This window comes from Neopelma chrysocephalum, unplaced genomic scaffold (genome assembly GCF_003984885.1).
Source record: "Neopelma chrysocephalum unplaced genomic scaffold, ASM398488v2 Primary Assembly neopelma1_74, whole genome shotgun sequence".
In the NCBI taxonomy this organism is placed as follows: Eukaryota; Metazoa; Chordata; class Aves; order Passeriformes; family Pipridae; genus Neopelma; species Neopelma chrysocephalum.
The window spans coordinates 6,025,136-6,040,028 of NW_020897735.1; the positions used below are offsets into that span (position 1 = coordinate 6,025,136).

The window sequence follows — 14,893 nt, forward strand, 5'->3', positions numbered from 1 at the left end:
TCTGGTTTTAGGCATTTAACTTGAGTTCTCAGCACACTCAGTGGAGCTCCAAAGCCTGACTGAATGCTTCCCACTAAGCCAAGAACCTTACAAAAGAGCACAACAAGGTAATGCTGCTCAGGATACAGAAACTTTTGATCTTTCTCTGTAAAGATCAAAAATGTGAAAGACTAGCACCTGGTAGAATCAATCAGCTTTCATTAAATCTGCTTTTACTAATTCAGAGGACATCTTTTTCTAGGTATACTGTAACTCAACAAATGTCAGTAGCCAAAAAAGATTTTATTCATAGTTTTTGTTTCCTCTGCAAGTGGCAGCTTTACATTCAGGCATTTAAAATTAGATTAAATGAACTGTTATACGTGCCTGGGCTAATCTTGTATCAGCAAAGGAAGTGATAACATGTACTGGTACGTCGTCTTTATTTCCAGAACTCCAGGATTTTACAACTCTAGCAGATTTAAATGCTGGTTCATACCAAGAGATACACCAGTTAGGAGTTAGTAGTCAAGTAGCTCTGAGTGCAATGTTCATATTCTGATCTCTCTTTTACTGTCAACCCCCAAACCTGCCTGACCACGGCACTACTCAGATTCCAGAAGAGCCAAGACATGTTTCTGAAACTACTCAAGAAGCCTGACAGTCACACACAGAGTTACCAGGCTTAGTCCAGTAATGGTCCTGATGTCCTGGTCTATAATTTCTTACTCAAATTCTTCAACTGTCACAGCATCGGAGCCACAAAACACCACCACTCTCCAGGGCAGGATTATTCTTCCCTCCCAGGAAAATAAAATCGGTTTTCAATGACCCCCAAGAGGGAAGAGATTTCAAGGATCATCACAGACCCTCTGGGTTACCCACCTTCAACATCAGAAATCCAGTATTAACTGCTGAGTGTAAAACTCCTGCCACATTTTTCCCAAATGTACACTTTCAAGAAGCAGCAGCCAAACCAGTGGGCAGAACTGCACTTTTGATTACAAACAGCTCCTTACACAGACTGCTCTCCATTTTACCTGCTTTTAGGTCATCTCCATGTTTTGTAGCCCAATTACCAACAGCATCTGATTAAGAGACAACGGGGAAGAACTGAGTATTGCTTATATGCAATTCAAACAATTAAATCACTCTGTGAACTGTCTGAGGGGGGCAACTTCAATAACTTCAAAAGAGAACTCCAAAGAAGAATAGAGATGAGCACAGCTCTGCATTAAAAAAAAACCAAACCAAATAACAGTCACACAAAAAGACCTGAAAACAACAAAAGTAGAGAGCAACAGGGTGACATCATTAAATTTTCCATTTTATTTGATTTCCTCTAGAAGCTACAGAAACATCTTTTCCATATAAAGAATATCAGTGGGATGCTTATCACCTGCATCCGTTATTTTATATTAGTGTTCGTATTCTTGGAATGCCCTTCACATGAAGGTTACTGAATGCTTTACAAACATCTTTAATTTGCCTCAAAGAAAGCGAGACAGAACTTTGAGTCTCTGAGAAAACAATCCTTTGTGCTTTCACGGTGGCCACCATCCAAGAGATGGTGAGGCTTTCATCAGCAGCACAGTCAGTCTGAGGCACCCAGAGCTGGGGTAGCAGCAAACTGCAAATTCAAAGGAATGCTGGGTCTGAGGGTTTCTCACAACCCTCTTGTTCTGCAGTCCTACATATTCATCAATTAATCCTCAGAAAACACGGATTTCCAGCTGTACTTCGTTGTATTCCTCAGCTTCTAAAAGTAAAGCCTCTCCTACTGATCCAATGGCTGTGCCAGGAGTTACTCACCTACAGCCCATATTTCTGGGTCTGTGTGTGGCTCAGCTTGACTCAAAATCCATTAAAAAAAGCAATGCAGTTTTAACCAATTTGGCTTGATGATCACATCATACAGTGATCACTGTCACACAAATTACATAATTGAGCCATCCAGCATGACCTGTGTGAAGAGTCCTTGCAGAGGGGAAAAAAAAGAGTTAGGGGAGGAAGAAGCAGGAGTTGGGCAGAAGTGTTTTGGTTAAAACAGAGCCACATCAATCATTTCCATCCTGAAATAGGCTAACAGCTAGAACATTAATACCTATCAAAGAAACAGGGAAAAAACCCCCACTCATTAGCAAATAAAGGTGTTGCAAAGCATTAAATAATTCCCACTAGCTGACAAGGGGGCTGTGATTTATAATAGTGTGTATTGATAGATCACTTCCCATAATTAGGAAAAGTGAGACTGGTACTGCTTGCAGCATTTTTTTGATCAGAGCCTTGAAAAATACTGCTGAATAATAACAACACCAGGCACAACAACAGAAAATCACCATATCATGCTCTCAGACTGCTTCACATTTGAAACAAAACTCAGTAAGAATGGCAAACTCTGTTTGGACACACAGAACCTTACTTTACAATAGCAGCCTGATGTGAATTATTACTATGATAACTCTGGGAAAATCACAGACATAAAACATTCAAACCATGTAGCAGACAAGTCAGAATCAAAGGCTAATTACTTCTCATTTTTTTAAGCAATGAGTTACTCATTCTCACTCTTCCTGAAGTAACAAACTAACCTCAGTCTACTAAAATATCAAAGAAATTCAACTCATCTCTCTACTGGCACAAGGCAGAATGTGGCAAATTCTCCCCTGCCATAGCATCTTCCTGCAGTGCACAGAAAAAAAGACACTGGTCATTTTAACTTCCTTTCATTCACATTATCAGATGGCAAAAACACTTTTACAGCTAGACAGGGTAGCAATAAAATAGTTGTAATAGCACTGGGTCGGACTTTTGTTCAAAACCAACAGAGGAATCAAAGGCAAAGAAACACAAGAGCCCAAGAACTGAAGATTCCAGGGATTCACAGTTGAGGAGGGAAGATGCATCCTCCAAAAAGATGATGGACATAACTAATGTCATCCATCTCTAATGCCTCTCAGAAAAATTTCATGTCTCACCTTCTTCCTTCTCCAGTAAAGTAAATGTAGAGTACTGGAATTCCTGACTCTCCCCACTACATTCTGGTACAAACATTTTCTTTCTCACCACTGTAATATCAAGGATCATTTGCACACCACCTGAATTTGCCATCCCTGCCATTGCTGGTCACTAAAATCAACCCTTGCAATAATAAAAGTCAGTATTCTCCAGGCAGACAACTGAGCAGTAATTAATAACTGCAGCAGTTGGAAGCAGAGAGGTAACCACCTGTTTCTTAGTCATATTAAGGAAAAAAAAAAAGAAAAAAAAGAACATTAATGTAATTCTGAACAGCAAGGGCATTTCACCAAAACATTTGCCTAAAATCACACAGAATTAAGAGCCCATAAAGGGCATTTTTCCAGACTGCCAGGCAAACAACATTAGTCACTGGCTATATAATACTTGGCATCCACAAGGCATTTCTGTCCAAAGAACCCAATGCACTTGAGACACATTTAGACTAGAAGAAATAGGTTAAGTATTATTATCCTATTTTATCTGTACGAAAAATGAGGCACAGAAAAAAAAAATCATGCATCCTGTTCAAGGTTACAACAGCAATTAATAAGGAAAGCAGGAATAGAATCCAAGTGGCCCAGCTCCTATTTTGTGCCCAGTGTACAAGAAAACACCAGTTTGTGTATCATGCATTTCTCCAGTGACAGGAAGATAAACTCCCATGGCTTATCTGCACAGGAAAGGAGTCCACAGCTGGTAATCCCTACGAGCCTTTCCAATGCAGTTCCCTCTAGGAAGCACCAATTCTGCTCTTACAAAGCAGATTAAAATGTGCTCTTCAGTGTCCACCAGAGAAACCTTTGTAGGGACTTGTCACTTTGCTTCAATTCAAATCCTATTTTATGTTTTCATTTGTTCCCTTCTGTGACCAAACCAAGAGATTTCAGTCAAATCCCTTCTTGAAGTAACGTCTTCAGAGCTCACTGAGAATACCAGGGGCACCACCAACCTTCCCATTCCTTTCCTGGCAAACACAGGTGATCCCCTAAAGCCACCTCCAGAAGCACTGGGCAGAGAGATCCAGTTGCCATGGCCCAGTTCTCCTCAGTGCCACACGTCCATCACATGGAAAGAACATCTTTCCCCATTTGGGTGGATGAACTCTCAACAGAACAAGCTGGGTCTCCATGCAACAGGATGTCACGAAATCACAACGCTGCATTTTTGTAGAAAAGAGTCCTGAAAAGGACAAAATCTTGGCCATCTGCCTGAAATTCCAAAGCACTGCCAACACAGTAATTCAGTTACATTGTCCATGCTACTGTAAAACTACATTAAATTCAAAATGTTTGAGCACATCCGAAATTCAAAATTAATGTTCCTTGGAATGAACTTCCTTTTACAATCAAGATGAAGTAATTTTTTTTTCCTGTTCAACAGTGTTTCTCTACTATCATGCTTAACATTTAATGTCATTTATTGTCATTAAACTCAATATTTGTGTCTAATCAATACTAAGCTACCAAGGGCAGTCATAACAAGTCTGGACTTTCTCTACACACTCTATTGATTTCTTTTTTTTTGAGTCCTACAACAAACACAATTTATACAAATAATTTATCAGGGAACATATCAAAATAATTTAATAAACAAAACCTATATATACCTTTTCTCTTCAGTCATGTGACAGAAAATCATTTTAACTCATTAATGGTAATCTTAACAGTTCGATTTTAAATTTATGTAGAAACAAGAGGAAGCTATGAAGCAACAAATTTCAATCCAAATATTTTTAGTGTATTTCCACATGCAGAGCAACAGTAATTTTTATTTCATTTTGTATTTGCCAGGATATTACTTTTAAATAAATTTACGACAGCTCCTGTTCAGCTTGTTCACTCAGAAAATTTATAATGCACAGATACTGTAAAGTTTATGCAAGTTGTGAAAATCATCTTCTCACAGATGAGTAAATTAAATAAGGTGATTTAAATCCTACTCCCCCAGAAAGTCATAAAGTTAGAAAAGTTGATTTTTTGCTTTCTGCTTGAAGCAGAAAACAGCCTTCCCGAACACACAGTTGTCATGCTTTGGAAGTACCACCTCATGAAGATAAAATGAGACCACCACCACTCACAGACATCTACACACACAGGTTCAAGAAGGGTTGGAATTGGACTAAAGCACATGGACAAATGCAACCCTGAAAACAGCAGGGAACACAACATTGCACTTCAGTGAAGTTAAAAATCGAGGAAAAAAATTAAAATAACATCACCTGGTCAAGACCACAAAAGCTGTAAGTTCTCCCCACTTCTACTGCTGTTAATAATATTATTTGAAAGTCTGAAAACAAATTCCTTACTGCAAAGAGGAGGGGGAAAGGAAACACAACTTGCAGAAGACCGTTTTCACTTGGGCAAGTGAACTCTGCTAATGCTGCAACTTAGGGAAGACTAAGTTTGCTGCTTTCCAACAAACACAGTGTTTCTGCAGTCTGGTAGAAAGGGTCATTCTAGAGCACTGGTTTGGGAGTTGATCCATTTTGCACCCACCCTTCAACTAAACAAATAAAAGCAAATAGGCAAAAAATCTCTACAGTGATTACAGCTCAAATGTTGGGCATGAACTGCCTGAGAGCAGCTCATCAAGAGAGTGGAAACCTTCCCATAAAAGCATTTGCCCTGCTCAGTGGACGTACAAGAGACTACTTTGTGTTCCACTGGAGCCAATGGAAACACCTGAACAGACACTGCCTCGGGCACCCACCGGGCGAGGGCACAAAACACTTTACCAAGGGCAGAGAGGATGCACAAGTGCAGACTGCAGGCAACAACCAACCTCACCAAGGCTGCAGATGAAAAACCACAAAGCTCAAACCACTCAGAGAATGAGTTCACACTCCTGCATTCCAAAAATCTGCACCTACTCCGAACACCAGCATTACTGAAGATGGACCAAGCAACCACAACAGCACAAGCCTCATTGAATATTTTATATATGGAGAAGTATCTAATATTGGTTTAAAGTACTTTTTCCCCCAGAAAACCTCCTTGTCACCAAGTACTGAGAACAAATATCAACAAACACGCATTTGCTTATTAAATGATGCTCTTATTCATGAGCTGATGGTCTCATCATGCATAAAATAAACAGCACCAGGAGCGGGCACTTGTCACAAAAATGTCCTGAAGAGCAAGAGAAGAGAGTTCTTCCAATGTCTGCCACAAATCTGAGGTCACATATCTTTTTCTTTTTTTTTTTTTTAGAAAAAAGCCCAATCCTAATCAGTATTTCAGTCCAGTAAGTGACTTTTAAAATATCCTTTAATCTAAACTTAGAGCTGCTGCCTTTTCCCCGTGGTGGTTTCCCTTGAATTCCAAGATAATGCAAGAAGCAGGCACCTGGTAATGAGGGATAAAGCAGTAGCACTGCAGAGCCAGTCCTGACTGTTCCAGGCAGTATCAGGCCATGCACACAAAAACCAGAAAGCTTTCTGATTGTTACTGTCAGCTCAGATTTCACCTGCTCAGATACAACAGTATATTACCAAGAAAAAAACCAACAGTTGAGATGTACATAACTACTAAAACTAGAATTCAAGTAAAATGGACTAAACAGAGACAGTCCACAAAAACACACCTACTGCTATCTACAAACTCCCTGTCTTACCCATAATACTCTCTGCATTACCCTTGAAGAATGATAGCTCATTTTTATCTTATCTAATATTGTATCTTCAGCATTACATTAGAGGGCACATATGGATCCTTCTGGGAAACAGCACTTCAATTGTAATAAAGATAACCTCTTTTCTTAAATAAAATTGAAGAGAAAGGGAAAAGAAATGTATCAAGTAGAGCTAAATACTGTTCCATGGCTACTGCATGTCTCCATGCACCCCCCAGTCAGCCAAGTAATTCACTTCTATGATTTCTACTGGTACATAAAAGAAGTTCAAGCAAAGAAGAAAAACCACTTAGCTGCTGCTTGCAATAAAACAAACTTCCTGTGTTTTCAGCTATAGTTTGGTGAGTGCTATTAAACACCTGGAAAAGGAAAGTTCCTTTACAGCTGCATGTGTATGTAATTAATGCATTTGACAAGCTGTTGTGTTCCCAAACAGCTGCTTCCATTATACTGACAACTTTACCACCTGCAAAACTATTGGGTAAACTACAGAAAGTAAATATCAGGAGAGCAGGTGCTAATAAATAACAAGCACTGCCAAGAAAACACACTTCTGGAAGGGAAGTTTGCACTTTTCCCACTGTACTTTTTCATGCTCCCGGAGCAGGTAAACTTAAGATACTCAGAATTGGAGGAACTAGTGCTGTGACTAACAAGAGCAGTAAAATAATGTTGAGGGCAAGCATCTGTGAAATCACATTTAAATGTAGCCCCTCTCTACTGCACTTAGCCAAAGAAGTCAATAAATTTGCACCTAAAGGTGGGTCTTCTCACAAGACACACCCAGGCACAGCTACAAGTATTAATTGTGGTAAATAAAACAAGTTGATTAGTGTCAGGTCAGTCCAATCTCCTGTATTAACAGTCACATCTTAAACACATATTTTCCATTTATGTCTGTGACATCTTCATTACATTTAACACCCAGCACTGCTCTTTAACCCAAAAACTTGCCAATGTATCTAAGATCAGAACAAAATTGGACATTTGCTGGACTCAACATCAAATCAAATTCTAACATCCTGTATCTCATGAACCACAAGGAATGATGATTAGTAAAGCCTCAGTCTAAATTTAAGAAAATAAAACTAAAGAAGCTATTATTGTACAACCAATAAAAATAAGGCTCATATAGGTAGATCCACCTCAAGACTTACAAAGCTGCTTAAGTTTTAGGTTCATTCATACACTTAAAAAAAAAAGCCAATTTGGTAGCACTATGCTTTAAAGAGGTTTATGTGGTTTATGGTGTTGGGAAGGTTACTGTCACTATATTATCCAAAAACTGGCTGAGACTCTTCTCCAAAGCAGAAATACCGAGATAAGTGGCCCAGCTAAAAATCTCAGCTTTTAAACAGACTATAAAATAACTTCTGAAGTGCTAGGGGTATTTTGTTTGGTGTTTTGGTATTTGGGTAGGGTTTCTTTAACCATTTCAGGCCTCTGATTGTCCTTTCAATGTTAGACAAAAATAATGCAGCAAAGTGGAGGGTTTTTTAAATCTATAGTTCTATGAATAATGCTTGCATATATTGTTCTCATGAGATAACCCAGTTACTACCAACCTTACTTATTATTGTCTTAAAAGTGACTTCTAACAGTCTCTTCGTGTCTTAAACAGAATGCACTGAAACATGTAACACAAAGTCCATGTATTCATTTTCCCTGTATTTCCTGACTGTCCTTCTGGAATTGCAGCACAGCCCCAGAACTCTCCTCCACCTCTCCTCCCCTGGCAGCCATGGGGCCACTCCTGCCATCAGTAATGCATGAACAATCAAAAGGGAGAGCAAAATGCCCTTATCTCAGCTCATCAAAAATACAAGCAGGCGAGCCACAAAGGGGTCACAAATTAAAAATTAAACGCAGGCAGACCTAAAGTGCATTGACACACCACCACTTCTAAACCCTCCCTGCAAAGCAGCTGAAAACAAGACACGTAACAAGAACAGAAGGAGGCCAAAAGGAGTCACGAAATAACACATATTCAAGGAGTGTCTTGAGCAAGGAGGAACTGAGCAGCAGTAAACAGGAGCATCAGTCTGTGCTGCTGGTGGCAGACCCAGCAGCTCACACCCTGCCACAGGCAACACATCACCTGCAACTGAAACCTTCCCTTTAGCTGTCAAACAGAAATCAGAGACAAAAGAGATAAAAGAAAGAAAAAAAAAAAACAACTGGTTTTCTCCTGCAACATTTCACTGTGTATATGAGTGCACAGGATAATGAAACTTCCAGCTTTCTGAAATGAGAATCCAGGATTACAAAAAATTCCTCTTCAAAGCTCCATAACACTCTAAGTTAATAAAAACGACATCAGAACAGCTCTGTCAAAGCTATTTCATTACCAACCGAGTTTACTCTGATAATGACCTAGAGAAGTAATTAAATCCCTCAAGACTTAACTGCATTACAAGTTAGAAGTTTTCATACTTTTATTTTTGCTGAAAGTAGCATATGAATTGTTTTTTCTTCAGTGCCAATAATCTGCTGCTAACAGCAAGAAACACAAGCAAACATGAAATATCTTCTCAACTTATAAATCCCTACTTAACAATCTTTCCTATCCTCCATTTTCCAATCATACCAAATTCCTATAAATGCCAAATTCTGCTGATTTTAGAAGACACTAACATATATCTGTATTCTGAAACGTGACTATACAAATATTATTGTGGTATTCATACAAACTTTACTGCAGTATTCTATTTTAAATCTGAACAATATTAGACTGGTTGGCTCAAGGTATAACAAGAATTTGCCTGTGAAGTATTTGTGTACTTTCAAAGTCTTCCTGGCTCACGCATCCTGATAAATAATTTAAAGTGGAACTGTTTCTTTTAATGCTCTAAATATTTTCAGATTTATTACTCCTGCTGTCTTGTAGAAGGGTATTAAAGGCTTCAAGATTTCTGATGATGAAGACTGCCCTGCATGATTCTTTCCCAGATTTTTCTAGGAAAATTCTAAAAGGATTCCTAAATCCAAAACACCTAGTTTGGAGGTGACATAAATTGTTGATTCTCTGCTCTAATATCCCACTGCCCTCTGCTGCAGTGTTTACTGCCAGATGCAAGGACACAATATACTTTTATATTATATCTACATAAGATGCTAAACATGGAAAGTATTGTCTTTTTAAGTATTGTTCTGCTTGGAAGTTTGAAGAACAAGGTCTCCTCTCAATTAAAACACCATTTTATCCTTGGAGGTATATTTAGGTAGATATTATGCTCCTCAACTTCATAAAAACTCACCAAGTTTGCCATAGTCTGCTGTGTCGCAAATCAAACGTTCTGTGGGAATACACAACTAAATTATATCAATGTTACCTTATTGGACCATTTGTAGGCTTGAAGAAGTTGGCTGTAAAGAGGGGTTTTGTCCTGCACAGGATCCAGGCTCAGGAGCCCACTGTTGTGCAGGGGGTGGTTCTCTGAGGGTTTCCCAACCAGGTTGCTCAGACGCTCCAGTTCACTGCAAGAAAACAGAATGGCATTTTTGAAGGTCAGATCTGGGAATCTGAGCTGTACAATCCTCCTGCAGGGGCAGCCATTAAGCACAAACTCCATTTTAGTATCTGAGTGATACTAAATACCTCCCCAATTTGATTAAGAACACAATCACTCTCATTACCCAAACAATTCAAAGTTGTCTGTTAGTTGTGAAGCTCAGTGTTTCTAGGAGAGAAAGTACAAGTCAAGAGTCTTTGAAGACAACCTGGAAAGAGTCAGACTATGGCAGGTCTGGTTTATAACCCAGGGCATCTCCTGAGCAATGCAGACCCTCAGAAACTACACAATTCTGACTTTAGCATTGCCTGCTGTAATTTTTTAACCATCAAGCAGGCTGATGGCTCATCATCTCATTAGAGAACTCCAGATTAACACTGTCCTCATATAAATATACACAAGACCTGGCATCAGTCCTAAGCCTGGTGATGGTCCTGCAAAGTTTGTGATTACTCCAAGCACTTATCTGCATTCTAAGTTCTCAGGGCAAGGAAGAATCTTCTGACTCCCATAAGCAAGTTGTACATTTTCAGGTGTCCATAAAATACTCAACTGCAGCATAATAAGCACCATTTTCCCATGAAGCAACCTCACTGTGAAATGATCTATCATTGTTTCATATCTCATTTGTCAAACACAACATTTAATCATAACAGAAGTTAAGCAATTTTTAAAACTTGCATTAATCATCTGAAGAAGGAAGACTGGCCACTTTGCACAGATATAAAATGCAGTTTTTCAAGTGGCATGACTAATCAGGTGCCTTTCTTTTTGACTTCCAAATGTTACATCCTAGTCTGAACGTCAGAACTTCCACTAAATTAAAAGCAGGACTCGAGCATTTCAAAGGGTAACTATTGAAAATCTCTGTAAATAAAAATCCCAAATATCTCCATTTGCATTTAATGAAGGCCACAAAAACAAACTCTAAAAATAAGGGAACTGACAGTAAAGAGACTTCCCTACTTTACTACCACAAAAATTCTTCTTTATTAATCATCATTCCTTCAAGTTTCCATGGCCTACTTTCCTTCTAAGCCTCTGGTTCTGTGAACACTCACAAATCTGCTTAAAACTTCTTGTCAAAAGAATACACTAAGTAAATGTGAATAGACATAATAACTGAGGATTTGCTGAACAGGGATCCCAGTCAATACTTTTATGGTGTAAAGGTCTACTGGTAGAATTGACTTTAGTGCACCTTGGAGTATTCCCTTACTAATTCATAGAACATCTTGGGCTGGAAGGGACCCACAAGGATCAAAGTCCAACTCCTGAATTGTTTGGAAACAAGATTTTGGGGTCTTAATAGATAATTCTTCAAAAAGCCCCTGAGTAAGACAAGAAGGATAACAAAAGGAACAGGTTGGTTTCCATGGAAGGAACCATGAAACCTCAATTTGGAAACTAAAAACCAAAGGGATAAACACAAGTTTCTAGAGCTGGGTACAACATCACTCGTGAGAGTGGATATCTACCACCTTTCCCAAGAGAAGGGAAGGAGTGGGTAACGAATTATATCATCACCACAATCAGAACTAAAAATCAGCAAGGCCTATCAGCCAGCAAGAAACAAATTCTTGTACACAAACCCCTGAAAACTGAATCCCTGGAGGCCAAAGAGATGTTCTGGGAAAGGGTGGTCAAGTGCTTGCCCTGCCCTTGGACACCTCCCTGGACAGTGCTGGTGGCTCCCAGGGGGATACAGCCCAACCCAGCAGCCCAGTGGCAGGACCCATATGGACCATCACAGAATCCATCAGGTTGGAAAAGACCTTTATGATCACTAAATCCAAACCTAAACCTCACACTGCCAAGTCCGCCGCTAAACCACGTCCCTAAATGTACATTTAGTACTCAGTTCCTGTCTTCAAGGGGAATTTCATTTAAAATGAACAATATTGCTGAATGAAATTGTGAACCAGCCTCTCTCTTCAGCCTCAGCAGTTCCTCTCTACCTAACACAAAACACACCTGCTGGCACTGAACAACTACACTTACCTGGGCTAACTTACCAACCTGACAAGTTTTGGTAGTAAAATGGTCACTCTTGAACCTCTTGGTTGCTACTGAATAAAGTGTTTGAATTTTTGGCAAAAAATGTCAAAAAAAACAGAGAAAAATCTCCCTGCAACCGAACACCTCCGCCTTGCCACCGCAACCCCACCGACAGCTCCTTCCTTAAAACGAGAACAAGAAACAGGTGAAGACCACGAGGAATATTACGAGCATATTCAGCCCTTTGGGGACTCTGGAATGGAACACCACGAAGGGGCGACGCGCGCGATGTTGGGGGGAATAAACCGGAGCGTTTTCGCGTTTATTTGCCTACAAGCTTCCCCCGGGGAGCGTAAACGGCCCCGCCGGGCGCTGCGAGGGGCCGGGGCGGCACCGCCGGGACCCCCTTCCCTGCCCAGCGGGGGGAACCCGGTGCTCACCCCAGGTCGCGGCTGACGGAGTGCAGGCTCTCCTGGAAGGCGGCCATGAAGCCCTTCTCGCGGCCCTCCAGGGTCTCCTTGTTGCGCATCCCATCCTTGAGGCAGTCGAAGACCCTGGTGACGCTGGAGCGCAGCGCCTGGATGGCGGCAATGGCCTGGGAAAACGCCTCCAGGTTCACGCCGGGGCTCAGCGCCCCGTCCGCCATCTTGGCAACGGCCCCCGGCCGCGCCGGCGCGAGGGCGCGGGGCACGCTGGGAAATGTAGTCCGGGCGTGGCCGGGGCGGGGGCTCTCGGTGGCCAAAAATCGCTTCTTTTAGAGCCTTTTATGCTCTTTTTCCAGCCTGGGGGGGGTTCTCCGCCGCTGTGTCCACTTCTGGCCCGCCACGTCAAGAATCACAGAGTTGTCGAGGTTGGAAGAGACATTTAAGATCGTCAAGTCCAACCGTCCACCAGCACTACCACTGTAACCCCTAAATCACATCGCCCACTGCCAAATCCAGACACCCCAAATCATAGAATAGTAACATCATAGAATCATAGCATCGTAGAGTTATAGAGTCACAAAATCATAGAATCAAACACTATCCTGAGTTGGAAGGGACACACAAGGATCATCGAGTACAACTCGTGGCACTGCACAAGATCCAACAATCCCTGTTCCTGAGAGCACTGTCCAAACACTCCTTGAGCTCTGGCAGCCTTGGGGCTATGACCACTGCCTTGGGGAGCCTGTTCAGTGCCCAACCACCCTCCGGGGGATGAAACTTTTCCTGGGATCCAACCTAAACCTCCCCTGCCACAGCCTCATGCCATTCCCTGAGTCCTAACACTGGTCACCAGAGATAAGAGAATGTGAGGAAGCTGCAGACCATGATGAAGAATATATAGGGCATATTCCATCCTCTGGATGTTCTGTGGATCTGTAGGGTGTTTCCCAGGCATAGAACCAGAAACAAAACCATTTAGAATGGCAAGCAAGGTCTCTGTTCCTGCTGCAATGACTTAGCTTGAAGCAGGTGAGAGCAGTTCCATCGTCATTATGCTCCTGGGAAGACTGAGGATGTGCAAATTGGGCCCCGTGTTACAGTTCCATTCTCAGAACTGGGGCTTGGAGCAACCTGGTTTAGGGAAGATGCCCTGGAATGAGATGATCTCTAAGGTTCTTTCCAGTCTGTGATTCTGTCATTCTGTGTTTCTATATTTCAGCCATGAACACTTCTGAATCCAACAGGACATAGACCAGGCCTTCATCACCCAACCTTTACGAAGCACTGTGAAGTTTGAGTGCTATCAGATCACTAAACAGTTTGATTTTGTAGGAGCTGCTTGTGTTTCCAATGCCACCGACAGCTCTTTTCACACTCAGAGAGCAGCTAAAATAAATAGAGCTAAAGTAAATGAAGCACTGCACAGGCCAATAGTCACTACACACAGAGTAAACTGCAGCACAAGGATAGGTTTTTTGTTTTCTCAGCTTCTAAAGTAAATAACAACCTCTTTCATAAAGGCATTAATTAAACTCAGTAAGCAAAATCCACACAGATCCTTTAGTCAGAGGTGACTTTTTTTAGATGTAAAATGGAAATGAGTACGGCAAGGAAGAGCTGAGATGTCAGTGGCCAAGTGAAGCGAGGCTTTGCCCTCCACTCAGTGACACCTTTCTGTCTGTCAAGTGACGGATTCTGAAAATTGCATCCAATCAATTAAATGTTCTCAGACAACGAGAGGTTATTGATAAGTGAAACCCTATTACTTAGCATGAAGAATGAGAAAATGAAAGGGCTGCGGTTCCTCTTCTCTTGAGCTTAGTGATGCTGTTGTATCTGAGCACTGAGATAAAGCAAACCTGGAAGAAATACATAAACAGTGAAATATATAGCAATGTACTTCAAAGGATCAGCAATGGACTGAGCACACTTAGTAAGGCAAATAGGAACAAGACAGGAATATTTCTTTATGTAAAAAAGCACTGAATCAAAGAATGGCAGCCAGAGCCAGAAAAGACAGGACTATCTCAGCCAGACTGGCAACCTAAGCTGTTTATGGATCTATAATATTAGTTATTTTAAACATAAAATGCCTTTCTTTGGACTATAATAGATTGGTCAAGGAAGTACTTTGTTATAAGGGAATACTTGCAGGCTGAAAGATCCTTCCTGCATTGCATTATTCTTTTTTCCTCTCGGTACAAGGTTCGGACTCTGGGTGCACATTGCAGATGTCTGTAACTTATTTTATATGTTATCACTTGGAAATGGATGATTCTTTTCCATTTGAGATTTACTATTTTTAAAAATTTATTTTCGGCTGTC

General features: G+C 40.9%; 1 protein-coding gene across 1 annotated transcript in view; it reads right to left on the bottom strand.

The window, feature by feature from the left end:
• MED27 (mediator complex subunit 27) overlaps positions 1-12,803 on the bottom strand; it is an 83,888-nt gene extending 71,085 nt beyond the window's left edge. The window contains exons 1-2 of the mRNA XM_027687761.1: positions 12,581-12,803; positions 9,963-10,107 (exon numbers count right to left, since the gene is read on the bottom strand). Coding sequence (XP_027543562.1) covers positions 9,963-10,107; positions 12,581-12,786 — 351 coding nt within the window. The 5' untranslated portion in view covers positions 12,787-12,803. The remainder of the gene's footprint in view (positions 1-9,962; positions 10,108-12,580) is intronic.
• Positions 12,804-14,893: the final 2,090 nt, after the last annotated feature.